The sequence below is a fragment of the Myotis yumanensis genome, unplaced genomic scaffold (assembly GCF_028538775.1).
Source record: "Myotis yumanensis isolate MYYU_CA2020_CCGP unplaced genomic scaffold, mMyoYum1.0.hap1 SCAF_9, whole genome shotgun sequence".
In the NCBI taxonomy this organism is placed as follows: Eukaryota; Metazoa; Chordata; class Mammalia; order Chiroptera; family Vespertilionidae; genus Myotis; species Myotis yumanensis.
In genome coordinates this window covers 41223748-41238765 of record NW_027223760.1, presented here as the reverse complement: position 1 = coordinate 41238765, position 15018 = coordinate 41223748, and the positions used below count along the sequence as shown (strand labels likewise).

At 35.6% G+C, this 15018-nt stretch overlaps 1 protein-coding gene across 1 annotated transcript in view; it reads left to right on the top strand.

Annotated features, from left to right (window-relative positions):
* The first annotated feature begins 9854 nt into the window (after positions 1 to 9854).
* The window catches only part of SEMA3A (semaphorin 3A), a 195098-nt gene continuing 189934 nt past the window's right edge, over positions 9855 to 15018 (top strand). The window contains exon 1 of the mRNA XM_070424158.1: positions 9855 to 10313. Within this exon, the coding sequence (XP_070280259.1) occupies positions 10202 to 10313 (112 nt within the window). The 5' untranslated portion in view covers positions 9855 to 10201. The remainder of the gene's footprint in view (positions 10314 to 15018) is intronic.

Sequence of the window (15018 nt, the reverse complement as noted above, 5' to 3'; positions counted from 1 at the left end):
AAAGAGCATTTTGGAATCATCGTTGTTGGATTTTTTTTTAATTTATATTTTTATCCAACAATATCTACATGATATCCTGCCACCCCCTCCCCATATTCAATTCTGATGTCCAGATGCTTGACCTAACTTTTGCCTGGAGAGCCCAACTCCATAGTGTGTAGAGGTGGAAGCTGTGCCTGGGAACACTTGCCCCCTGGATGTCCTTGTGTTGGGCGATGTCAGCTATGATAGCAGCCCTTGGGAAGGGTGGGTAATCAATTTTCTTTCTGGACAAACACAATAACATTTCAGTTATATTGCTATGAATTAGGATTATGCGATTTAAACCCAGGTGTCCTATCTCATAGAATACATGAATTTTCTCAATAGTAGTGGATTGATTTCTGGGAGTTTTATAACCACCATTCTTAATTTTTAAAATTAAAAAAAAGAACTTGTTGCTATTTTGAAGACCTGTATAATGCTTATTTTGATAACATCTACATTAGCAACATACCGTAATAATGTACAGAGTATAGAAAATCTGAAGAGGACTCGTTAATCCAAAAAGAAATACATAATTGAATAATAAAAACAAAATAATTTTTTTTCATGTTTTGAAGAAAAGACAAACATTTTATTTTATGAAGCATAGTATGCTTATTTTAACAGCATTTTATTCTTTTATTTTTAAACTAGTAGCCCTGCGCACGAATCCGTGCACCAGCAGCTCTCTGCGGGGCCTGGCTGCTCCACGCACACTGCCCAGAGACTCTCTGAGGCCCAGAGGCCTACCTGCAAGCATTACCCCCCTCCCCCCGCCGCTCCATGCCCGCTGTCCAGGCTGGGGTGGAGCGCTTGCCTTGTCGCTGCGGTGATGAAACAAGCATTCCACCAGGCCACTCATGCTTCCCACTGTCAGCAGCCACCCCCCTCCCATCTCTGGGCTGGGGGACTCCAGCGGGGCTGAGAGGAATGGGCTCTTCCATCTAGTGGCTATGGGCGCTGCCATCTTTGTGATGGAGTGACGGTTAATTTGCATATTTCCTCTTTATTAGATAGTATTTATCGTATTATGGATGTCCCCACTTTTTTCCCATTGATCCCCCCCTTATCCCATACCTGCTCCTCTCAGGCCTTCACATACTACTGCTGTGTCCATGGGCTATGCATATACACATATGAATTCCCCTGTTACTCTCGCCCTACCCAAGCCTTCTATGTCTCTGGATCTATTTTGTTTATCAGATTTATTTGGTTCATTAGAAAATGATCAGATGAGAACTCCAATGTTACTGTTAGGTCCACACCCTGAAAGGAGCCAGGGCAAGAGACATTGTGAGAGTTTAGGAAGTGAAAGGTGAACAGGGTAGATGGTGCATGTGGGTAGGCTAAATAGCCATCTCAGATGGTGATTAAAGAAAATTGAACTTGTCTAGGGAAAGGGGTGGGGGATGGGATATCCCAAGGGAAGGGCTTCACAGCAGTGAGCCATGGGGACATTGGGTCAATCAATGATGGCAGCTCCCAGGAGCTGGAGTTGAATCCTCATATTCAGTCACTGGCTGGAACCTTTTGTGGCCAGTGGGTCTGGGGGCTGAGCTGGTGGGCTTATAAAGAGGATGGAATGCAGGTGTGCGATCAGGTGCCTTCAGGACAGTTTCCATTTCTTTCCTTGTATGGTCTGACTCCTGGTTTCCAATGAGTTTTTCCTGGTCTTTTGTTCTCCTGTGGCAGGAGGCTTACAAATGGCCATTAAGGATTGTATTGCCCTACAGTCCTAACAGTTATATCTATACTCCACAAAGCATGCTTAATATGAGAGCATAGAAAACTGGTGCAACTATATCTGCAAAGAAATTATTGCTACCGAACTATTAAAATTGTGAGATTTATGGACTAATATTTTAAATATCTAGCATATATTTTCCCTGATTTTATAATTAATTAATTAAGCCATTAATAGGTTAAAGTTTACTCTTGGCAAATGTCATGCTGAGAACTGAAAATAAAATAGTGAGAAAAAAGTGTTCTCTTTGATATTAGAGTCTATTGAGTAAACATTATATAAATCAAATAATAGATATATGCACACAGCACCATGGAATTATAAGGGAGAGAGCTCCCAGAATATTCACAAAACATTCTTTAATATTATGCAAGGGTTTTTCTGTGTGTGTGTGTGTGTTTTTTTTTTTTTTTGTAAGCAATCTTATATCCTGAATCCCTAAAGCAAAATCCTGATATAGGCAGATTAACTTTAGTGGAATACAATAGTCTGTAATCATGAGTAATCCAACAAAATATGTAGACAATCTGTCATTGGCTAGAGTCTTCCACAATAATAGGGAAGATATTAGTAGAAGGAATGAAAACAGATACAGGCTTTGATGAAAAGAAAAAAGCAGGAGAGATGTATTTTTCATAAAACAAATAAATAATGTACTGTAGTCCAAAATAGGTATAAACAGCTTTATAAATGGTTTTATGGTATTATGACTTGTGGTAGGAAGTTAAAAAAACAAGGTTAAATTGGCATTAGTTACCAGGAATATTTATCATTATCCTCAAAAAATGTGTAATTTGTTTCACAAGCCACAATGTTTGGCACCTAGGCAATTCTCAAAAATTTCTCAACATTTTGTTGAATGGGTAAATATAAAAGAAACAATCCAAAAAATAAGCAAAATATTTTTAAAGGTGACTGGTTGTGAAAGTAAAAATGAATATATTTAAATTTACATCTCTGGAACCAAATTATGTGTGCTGGGTTACACACAGTGACTAGCACCTACAGACTTGTGTTACAGCCCAAGAAATAGATTGCCACTTTTAGCTTGATTCATCCAAATTTAGTTTTCCTATTCCTCTAAGTATCTTTATTTTTGTTTAACAGAATTGCATTAGGTTTCACAGCTCATGAAACCTTCTGTAATTATTTCATGCTAGAGGCTGGTGATTAGGGCTGATCTGTGGGGCAACCAGCAGGGCAATTGGGGGGCCTCCCGCTGGCCCCCACCTTGGCCAGCCTGGCACCTCCCACTCATTGGCCTCACCCCCCGCTTTTATTGCCGGTTGCCTCCCTTTGTGGGGTGAACGGTGGGGTGACCCGAGGGGACCCCACTGGCACCTGCCTTGGCTGGCCTGGGGCCTGCGGGCTGGGGGAAGCTCCTGCATTGAGCATCTGCCCCCTGGTGGTCAGTGTGCATCATAGCGACCGATCATTCTGCAGTTCCTTCTGCGGTTTGGTCAATTTGCATATTAGGCTTTTCTTTTATAGGATGTCCAAATAACACCACCAAACTATCTGATTCTATTTTTAAAAAAGCAGATGTCATTTCTACAAAGGTACACAATGACAAATACACTTTTTCTTTAAAATTGCAAGTTCAAAAAATTAACAAGTGTTTTTCTTATGTATAAGCGGCATTAGTGTTGTTACAGTTTATTGGTAACACTCTTTAATTGAGATAATAGAGTTAGAAACTGTATGAGAACACAATTTATTATAGTGAGCATTATTTTAATGCCTCAAAATGTGTTCTATACAATTCTGTCTATTAGATATTTGGGGGTCTTTAAGTGCTTTAAGTTATTAAAGTTATTTAGCAACTTTTTAAAAACAGCAAGGGAATAATCACATTGTCATTTAAGTCAAGCCATTTTCACCTTGAATCTGTAATTTAAGAAGATTCAAGGCTAGACATATTGGATGCTGTTGTTTTGTTTTATGTTTTTTTTCTCTCATGAATACAGCAGGAATGAGAAAATGAATTTATGTTGATTGATTTCCAAAGAGATTAATTCTATGGATATGCTCTGAGGAATAATAAGGAAGACTTGAATTTTCTTCATAAATCACTTGTTAATGAAAAAAAAATTGTTAACTAATAAACAAACCATTTTCTAGTCATTCCCATAAGGTGACAGCTGCTCCTGTAGCCAAGGCGGTGAAATGAAACCTCGCATATAATTCTAACCCCACCCCCAGCCACAAAAGGAAAAATGGGGGGCTCAAATAATATTTAACACCTGAGACCTCAGACCATACAGAATATGAATATATATATATATATATGTAATTTAAGTCTCTCTTTTTTTCTTATTCTTGAAGTCTAGAGATATTTGTGCCCTTAAAAAGCAGAATGCACTATGTTTTTTGAGTCACCATCCCCCAAACAGTTGGTTTTGCCATTATAATAAATCCTTTTAAAGAGCTTTAATTCTAGGTTTCAGCATTTCTGTTCCCTATTGTTATCAATTTCAAATTCTTTACAAACATTTTTTTTTTAAAAAAAAAGGTTGCTTCTTGATAACAGAGATTGTATTAAACTTACATCTGAGGTGCAACATTATTTTCAGTGGGTAATAAAGGGAAATTATATGCATCTGCTTTGCCTGAGTTGGATGTAAAGTAATCCTTTAAACAGTACTTACTAATTTCTTCACGTTGTTTATATAGTACAGATCTGCTTATTTATTTATTCAGTGAGAAGGTGTGCGATATACCTTTACTGAAAGCAAATAACTTATAACTTCATATCCTGAAACGCTCAACAGCCAACCTGCTCATTTCATTTGTATTCCATGGATGCCTCATTTGTTCCTCCTCACTGCCTAGCCTGTATTAACAATGAGATTTTTGTCTTCCTCGAAAAACTTTCTTGTTCCATTTGAGTTGAGGTGGAGACACTCTCACTTAAATAAAAAACAAAAACAGGTATTTTGGTAAGTTCCGTATCTTATTATTTCCATCTGTTAATATTCAGAAACACCGAATTCACTTATCAGATAATCTAATAAAGAAGCTGTAAGTGATAACTAGCTCTTTAAATAGATGGAAAAGGAAAAGGAAAAACCCCATGTTTAAAACATTTTGAAATGTTGAAAATATGCTTGATTTAAGCAGTCAAAAATATTTATCAAAAGAAATGATCGATCATGTTCTTTTAACTGGATTTGGCCACTTTCACCAACATGAATACTAACCATAAACTCAATTTTATGCATCCCTTTTTTTGTCACCCTCTCCCATCCCCCACTCAAATGTAGTAACCTAATAAAACTTACCTACTAGCCCCACAAACCAAGTTTCCAAGGTAAGGGAAGCTACCACCTCACCTCACCTCACCTCACCTCACCACTGAAGAACTCCCCCTATAATTTTTGAAACTCTTAAATATTTAAGTTTCTCTTAAAATCTATAGGCACAAATAATGTGGCTGGCCAGTTTCTGGTCTCTCTGCATTGCTTTAACATTTATTACTTCATTTGAAAAGCAAGGAGTCTTTTATCTTAAGTACCTACTTACCTTAAAGTGTCATGAACATTGATGTCACAAGAGAAAGCACACAATTGTTTTTTTGTTTTTTTTCCAAACTGTTACAAATTCAGTCTAGAGGAACAAGCTTGCTTTACTGTAAACTGTATTCATGGGGTGGGGGGAGGGCTAGGGAGGCGTGGACGCTTCCCCAGATTGAATTCCCTTTGTCTTTTACCAATTCCTCCTCTCAGCTCATGCTTTCACATGTTGCTTATACCAAAAGCATTCACAAGGGTCAGAGTATGAAAAGTTTAACAATTTCTTAAATATTACTTTTAACCTGCCACCCCCAGTTTCCAGTGACTACTGTAGTAGATCTTAAATAGCTGTCAATTTTGGCTAGAACGAATAATACATCAACTATTTCATTTTTCCAATTAATAGGATGTTTCTGATCTTCTGAAGAATGTTTTCACCCACACAATTCTTTTTAAAAGGAAAAAAAAAGGTTCAGATTCCCTGTACCAGAAAAACTCTCATTAAAAATGAATTTCCGACATGAGATATCAGAGCAAGGGCAAGTGTTCAACTATGACATTTGCTTTAATTCTGTTGATCATAGGCCTTTCTCATATACTAATGAAGCATTCGCTTGAAGGATAAAAAGGAAATAACAGATGTTAGGTAAAAAGTAATGTAGTTTTGTCCTTTTTACATAACTCAACTGAACAACATCTTAGAAAGACTACTGATATTTTTTGTTTGTTTTTCATATTTTTTCCCCCTGATGTTGTTTTTTGAAAAACCAACTCATTTTGAAGGTCTTAACTCAGTAATTTATCTTAAAGAGGTCACCTGCCTCTATGAGTGGCACACACTTTGGGGGTGTTATTATATCTAACCACGATAAAACGGGGATGGAGTGGGATTGCAAGGAAAGACACGGGTGTTTAATAAAATGTACCATCACTTTAGGCACATTTAATCCACTAAACCTTTTAGAGACAGCTAAACTATACATATTTCCCTACATTCTTTTATACACAAATATAGCAAATCTTTTCACCTACCATTCACTGAAAGATTCCAAGTATCTATAACATGGGGAAGTACTTGGAAGAGCGCCTCCCAAATTAGAACAATTTCTGCTCTTAAATTGCAGTGTTTGTTATCCCAATTTGTTTTTATAATAAGTAGCAAAATTAGATAGTGAACCTTTAAAAGTAGTATATTCACATTGGTTTTATGTAATTCATCAAAAGATCAGAAATACATTTCCAATGGAGAAATGCTTCAATATATATCTTCTCTGAATATAAAGTTTTTTTTTTTTAATTGAAAAGTAAGAGTTAAACAACCTGTTGTGAAAATGAAGTATTGTGTCTCTAGAAAATCAAGCAAACCACTCAGAAAACTGCTGTCTGTGTAATGCATTTAATATGCGTGGGGTGAGGTTAAACACCATTGATTAATTTGACAGAAATATACACAACAGCATGAGCATCATATTAAGTACCTGCTCAAATTTGACTCTGTCCTAGGAATTTAACATATTTGAAAACTTGAAACTTAAGATATTAGGAACTCAGTTGCAAATAGACTTAATTATATCACATGATGTAGATTGTGGGTTATAATGTAATTAAAAATTGAGAGATTGCTTTGAGGAAAAAAACAAAACATTTTCCCTTTTAACTTAAATAAAATTCAACATTAAAAGGTCAATATATATATTTTTGACTTTTATAAAGAAGTAAGTTCTGTAAAATCAGTGGCTGAGGGGGCACATTCAGCAGGCCGGATCATGTCAAGGCTTAGGCCACAGATTCTCAGAGGAGGGGTCGGGTGGGGAGAAGCGTGAATCAAAATCTCCACGCCACACAAGCAGCCAGATTTTGTCAATTCTGATAAACACCCACCCAGGTCCACCGCTCTCTGTTCAGAAATAGCTTTAACCTTGATTATCCCTTACTTATTGGTGCTATATGTAAAAAAAAAAAAAAAAAAAAAAAAAAAAAAAAAAGAGTTGAAAATGACCTTGTTGAAAATGACCTTATTTAACCCTGACCAAAGTCAAAAGACTGAAAGAGGTAAACACATACTATTCCTAATACTTTTTAAAGTATTTTATAGTCATGTAGTTTGTCTTTTTCTTTTCTTTTTTTTAAATCACAGTAAAACATCTAGATATGCTTATACTTTTCCACTATCTTATAATTTAATCATTCTAGGACAGTTATGCTTAACTAAAGAATTTATGATTTTTTCATTTTTAATTAAACATAATACAGATAAGTAAATGTTAATGTGAATTTATTAAACTTTGAAACATCTGAAAGGATACAAGGATCAAATGTCAAATATAAATAATTATATCAAAGTTTTATCATTATTATTATTATGTGTCTGTGTTACCAAATTCCAGGCTTCAACATTAATTTAAACTATTTGTTTTATAAAATGAAATAAGTCTGTCCTGATTTTGTGGTTTAAAATCCAGATTGAATGTCTTTCTTCCCCATGGAATCAATTTTGACCCTCTTTTAACTGATTTTACCTACAACCTTTTATTTGTCAGGATTAGTCTCTATGCTAGTGAAATGGATACATTTCTAAATTTGCTTATCCTGTTAAGTTTTGACAAATATAAACTTGCTCTCCTACTCTAAGTAACTAGAGCTAGAGAAAGAGTAAATATTTTGAGACATTTAAAATATATATTAATGAAAATGGCATAACCGTTTAAGGTATTTAAACTGATTGTTTGTGATATGTCAATAGGATAATTCATTAGTCCCGTTCTGCCAAAGTGGCATGAATTCCTCTGCAGAATGAATGTCTATAGAGGATAATCCATGGAAGACAGACAAGCCTCTTGTCATTTGTAGCCTTAATCCATTGCCCGGAGCTTGAAAGGTGCTCAGGATAACAAGTGTGGGAATCAGTAAAATCAACATTATTTTTGGATTTTATTTTCTTAACAATACTGACTGATCAATAGGCTGTTGGAAACTGACAAATACAATATGGATCTGTTTGATGAATCAATCCGACTAGTGAAGTAGAAAGAGAATCCCTCATCCCCTTCCCCATTTTCCTCCCTTTAAATCCTCTTCATTTTCATCCTCCTCCTCCACCACCTACAGAGAGAGAGAGAGAGAGAGAGAGAGAGAGAGAGAGAGAGGTGGGGATGCTCTCTTATTGGTCTGTAGACATTAACTAATAAAAGCTGTATGACAAAGCTCAGACCATTTTTTTATGCGGCTACTAAACCACTTTCAATGCGTGTTTATGTATTAAATTGTGAGGCCCACCCTCTTCTTTCAGCGGAGACATTTTTGTATTATTGAAGGAGAGTTCTCTCTCCTGTTTCAGGTGTGTATGTGGTGTGGCTTGGAGGGTGGGGAGAGTGCAGGGCAGATAGAGTTGGGGAGTGAAGAGTAAAGAAGGAAACATCTGTCCTATTAACCTTTAGATATCACACTCCACAGAATCTTATAAGAATATCAGCTTTGGGGAAAATTAAAAGAAAAAAAACAGAAGAGGAAACTTAAACACCTCAGACAGTATTCCTATTTAGGAAAGAGCTAATGATGTATGACCGCCGGAAGACATTCACGTGTCCGCAGAAAATGTAGGAACCCTTATCGGCTCATGAAGACACGGAGATATCCTCTCTCCGTCGGTCCCTGATACTCAGCAGGGACTTTGGTGAACTTTGTCATCTTCCTCTGCCCTTTAAAACCAAAACTCTGGAAGTGGCTTTAATTAATGAGATGTGATGCATTAAAAATGTTAGCCAGAGCATTCCAGAAGCTGGAAAACCCTAGCTCTTTTTAAATTCTGAGTATCCTTTTGAGAATACCCTGTTGTAATTTATAATTCTCGGTGGACCTATATTTGTCTTGAACTGATTGTTGAAATGGGCTTTACTAGGAATTTCTTTGCTGAGATTGCAGTGGGGCGGGGAAGGGGGTGGCTGAGCCAAGTGTGCTTGTAGGGAGGAGGGAAGGCTCTCTAACGAGGCTTTAAAACCTTCCGTGGTTAAAGTTCTATTGATGAAAGCATATGCAGATACACACATATGCATATGCAGATCTCTCTATAGACATATATATTCACGCGGATAATGCGCAAGTTCAGCTGACTTCTATCAGGAGCATGAGTTACACATTATGTAGGTAGCCGAATTCAGATTTTTAAAATCAAAATTGCACCTAACGTGGCTATAAAACAACGCTTGCCTCTGCAAGTAAATTTATGGCTACATGCCTTTCACAGGCACGCTGGAGGGTTCTGCTCCCGGCTCTAATCTCTCTAGGAGATGTTTTTTGCATGTGTTGTGTGACAGGAGGGAAGGGGAGTGGGTTGAGCTTGCCTGTTCTCCCATTGTCAGCCAGTCTAGTGAGTGTTGGGGGAACCTGTCTGCGGGATCTTGTGTCATCTCTCCCTACATGTGTACAGGAAAAGTCCGCGCTGCTCACGGTTTCTCTCTCTCTCTCTCTCTCTCTCTCTCTCTCTCTCTCTCTCTCTCTCTCTCTCTCTCTCTCTCTCGTTTCCCTTTCATTCTGCTTCCCCGGTGCCGAATGAAGCAGGGAGCAGGATTAGAGTCTGCCACCGGCTATCAGAGGAGCCTAGATAAAAGGAACTGCTTCTTAAGCGCCACTGCAGCAGCCCTGGTTAATTTTTTTTTTCTTTCCACACAACAGTTGTGCCTCATTATCCGGTGCCTGGCTCGGATTTTTTTTTTTTTTTTTTTTGGTGGAGGTTTTGAAGTTTCTTCAGTGACTGTTACAGAAGAAGAGGTGTTGGCGTAGCGGTGAAGTCTTGCTTGTCTGCTTTTATGAATGAAACTGACCTAGGTCACCTGTTACCTCCAGTTTTCAGATTGTTTGAACTTCTCTGGCCGCACAATACAGGAGGGAAGCCTGAAGCAGCAGGACCCACTGCGCCTGCAGCATGGGCTGGCTCACCAGGATCGCCTGTCTTTTCTGGGGAGTGTTACTTACAGCCAGAGCCAGCTATCAGAATGGGAAGAACAATGTGCCAAGGCTGAAATTATCCTACAAAGGTAAATCTTTATTTTTTTCTTTTATTTGGCTAGCTGTGTGATACCCCCTGACTCGACCAACCCCCTCCCCTTTTATTCCTTGAACTCCCTCCCAACCCAAACCATAAAACCTTTAGTTTAACCTGGGGATCCTATATGACTGGGTGCGTCTTTCTGAGATGATTTAAGCACTTTAAAAAAATAGATAAATAAAAGCATGCCTTCTGTTTGAGATGACAATTTAAATGCAAACAAAGAACATTTAATCACATTTGCAGAGAGGAGCTGAATGCCTGGGAAACGCTGATCTGTCTGTGTGATCATGTGTTCTGTTAATTTTTCTGACCCTACTTCTTTTTAAATATCTTTAACACTACTATTGAAAAAAATGGTCCCTTCTTAGATAGGCATGCCTCACCTATAAGAATTGTTATGACAAATTGTGTTGTCTTAGTTTTAGACACTAAATGGTTAATCATCATCATGAATATTCAGTTTGTTCAAATCTGACAATCAGATGCTTAACATAAGCAGTAGATTGTGGTTTGCCAAGAGAATATAAACTGGAGAGAACAGACTAGTTTTTCCACAGTGTGTTATGATTGTACAAAAGACTGTGTATTTGGCTAATTGGGGTAAAGCCAGAGTCTGTGAAATATAATGTTATTTAATTCCATACGTACTTCAGTAAGAAATGAAGACACACTACTTCCTACTTGTAGAACTAGTGTGAACTTCTTTTGTAAAAAAAAAAAAAAAAAGTATAAATTTAAGAAAGAAAAAAAGCTTTATTTCATGGTTGCTAATACTTTATTTGGTTCTAGTTTCATGTGCATGCATGTTTCTTAATGATGGTTTTAAAAGAAAAATAGTTGTTCTATATGTTTAGATGAATTTGTATAAAATAATGCTAGGTTGGATTCCAAAATAATAAATATAACTTGTAATGGAAGGAAATACTTATATAACTGAGGTATTATCAAACTGGAGTTTCAGATTAAACTGTTTGAACTCAAGTAGTTTTACTCCCTAAGGTGTTGCTTTCTTATGATTCTCAGATTTCTAGAATAGGGGGTGGGGCAGTGAGAAGCTTCAATTATATTCTGTGTTCAGCCTATAATGGGAAGCAAATTTACTGAATCTCTCTTGCAGAGATGTCTATATACTGTACATTGCTCTTATGCCAGCAACCAGGGTCTTTAATTTTCACATGAAGGGGATGATCTCTCTGAATGCTCGGGTGTGAATGAGGACCACAAATAGGAAAGGAGGGTGTATTTTTCACACTTTGGATTAGAAAATTAGACACCTATTAAATGTGTTTATTTGGACTTAATACTTGTTAGATAAAATACACTTACTTGGAAAATATATTTGTTTTTGGCATAACATTTTCTTTATTAAAATGTGAATGCATTTTAAACATGAGCAAGCAATTGCAATTGTACTCATCTGAGATATTAAAGACATATAGACTCCATTAAATATTTAATTAATCTCTATTGTGTCTCTGTTTAGTAGCTGTCTTTAAATTGTTTAGTATAGTGTATGATATTATGGCATCTATGTTGGCATCAGTTTTTGCTCTCTATTTTCACTCTTTGAGAGGATGTCATCAATTAATTCTGAGGTTGATGGTCCACTTTATGTAAGTTTATATTCCTTATAAGTAAGTTTTGCATGCAACTACTTCTTGAAGAAGTGAATGGCTATAGATTATAATTTTAAAATAAGTTTGAAACATGAAATACATTTAAAAGATCTTACAATCACAGTTACTTGTCTAAGTGCTAAATAAATTGTAAAATAAATAAGAATTGAGAGTTATATTTATTTATTTTGCAAGAATCTTATTTACCTGGTAGCATATTGCTCTCCATTTTAAAAAGCTAGCATTTAATTAGAATAACCTTTGTTATGTACACATGCTTTAAACTTGTCTGATGAAGTTAGCTGTATGTATTAACAAGGTGTATGTATCTGACACTATCTTTTAAGCTCTTTTTAGCAATGGCATCCATTATAATTATTGTGCTTTCCTTTAACTAAAAAACTACCCTACAGCTACATAAAAATTCCATTGATATACCTAGAATTTGGCAATTTGGTAAAATAAGCTGTGAAATGAACAACAGTAAGAAGAATAAAAGCAATGGCCCAAGCAATTTTTCTTGTCATTTTATTGGTCTGTCATTACCTTTCTTTCTCTCCATGTACACTTGTTTTGCCAAAGTAAAAGTCTGGTAGCCAATTATAAATACTTTGTTTCTAAACTAAACTAGACATTTTTTTTCTTAGCTGCTTCTTTTTCCTCCTTAATTAGATGTCAAACATAGTTAAAACATCCACTGCATTGCCCTTAAAAATATTCCAGCATGGTTTTTGAAGAGTTAAATCCCTGCCAACTCTAATTTCCCATGTCACTGTTTTCAAAGATCCACCATTAACTCTCTCATGGCTCAGGTTGCCAAGACAAAGTTTTAGGCAATCACTGTGCTTGCTTTCTGGTAGGAGATAAAAGAGATTTGATATGTTAAGTGAGAAAGAAAAAGAAGAACAAGAAGGCAGCTTTTGCAGTGGGTGTACATAGATATCTAATAAGGTACCTCTTTACTTTCTAGGAAAAAGGAATTGAACAGAGGTTCGAGGGCCATCTGGAGAAGTGATAATATTAGAAAAATGGGATATGGTGGCTTTTCCTCTGAACCAATCTGATTTAGAATCCTTGTGGGGGAAGCAAATGTGAGAACTCTGTAAATCTCAGCAGTCATTTACAAATTATCTTCAAGAGACATTCACCCAGAGATACTTTTGCTTCCTTAAAGACATGGAATAGAGCTAAATGTCAAAGTGCTTCTTTTTCTAAATGGTGCATAACAGTTTATTTCTCCTACACAACTAGTCAAATTTCACTCTTCTCATGAAATACAAGAATATCATGTAATCTTCCCTTTGGAATGTGTGGTGCAATGAAGACTTCAGAACAAGCTATGGAAATCACAAGGAAATAAATTAGGTTTGGGGTTTTAAACAAATGACAAATGTTCCATCACTCAGTGTAATGAGCTTTTCCAGGACATGGTGTGCTTCAGTTTTAGTGGAAATCAAAGACACATGCAAGTCTCAATGTGATGGTGATCATGTGGATCCAAAGGTTAAATCAGTGTCTTTAACTTTACCTGTGCAGGGAAGACTTAGTAAATAGTACTCAAATAGATGGTAGGCATTTTAATGGCTTTCTTTTCATACTTTGTAAAGCTACTTATACCAGAGTCAAGTAGTTTCTTTAAGAATAAAATTATCAGTTAAATCAAAATTATCATTACATATTTATCTGATACTAGAAGATAATATTAAGTTAAAAATTATGAAGTAAAATTTGCAGAAGAATTTTTATTTGCCATTGCTCATATATTATGGTCACTTTAAAATGTAATTAATATGAATGATTTATTTTATTATTTCTTGCAGTTGATGACTTTTCAGAGATTCTTTTTACTTATACCAAAGCACAACACACATTCACACATATATGAATATATAAATATGGATATATAAATATATATAAATAATAAAGCTTTATATTTATATTTAATACTTGATAAAAACCAACCTTTGCAATCTACTGGTTATGGCTTATAATAAATTAATTTTTGATTTGAAATAGTATTCATATTTTAAATTTTATAAATATGATCTTTTGAATCCCATGGAAAGTTTTCATGGCTATCTCAAGTATTTACATAATAGTGTAGAATGAAGTTAGTAAAAATTTCCTCACAGGTAAAGTGAAATGTGTAGGAGGATATATATGTATAATGTATCTGAGTATGCAAAGCAGAGTTTATTCTTGTATTATTATTTATTAATTAATGTATCATTTTGCATATGAACAACTGGTACACCTACTTTTGCCTTGCCCTGTATATCCTGGCAAAGTAATATAAAAATAAAACAAACAAAAATGCTCCATCACACATCTGGTGATACAATGCTGGTCAGATTAAATGAGGGATAGTGAAAGTCTCCAGTTTGTGGCTTCTCTGTGTAAAGCTGCCAACCAAATTGGCCTTTGAAATAATAATTCATACAGTGGACTTTAGCAAGTAGGAAAATAACAGAGACAACAAAACCATCCTGTTTAGGTCTCTAACCCACCAACTTTTGATAATGATATTCAGTCATCACTAACTTAAGTAAACCTGAAAATGGAAAAGGTAATTTTTCCAATGCTAACTTTTGTATATTGCTATTTCTCTTTATATAAATTATTTCCAAGACTCCACTTCTGTTAGCAATATAAAATACCTGGGTGCTTATTAGCTAAATAGATGTGTAGGTCTGTAATAACTAATTTCTCTTTGTTTTCTTATTTTTAATATTACACAGAAATCACACAACATAAGTAACAAATATTTTGTGATTTTTGGTCAATTATATTTAAATTCCATATTTAACAATTAGTATAACTGAAACCTTTCAGGAAAAAAAATTAATTATAATTAATTAATATAATATGTTCCTGGTATTAAAGTTAAACTGTCAGTTGCAGAGCATAACCTATGTAAGCTTAGTGTGCATATACAACTGTATTTCAGATGTGTGCTCTAACTTATAAAGTTATCATGAACTATAAGTAAGCCAGAAGAAATTGTGTGGTAAAGTTCTTATTTAAATTTTTCTCATTCAAACTTCAGTGGCACATCTAAACATCACAGTTGCATCT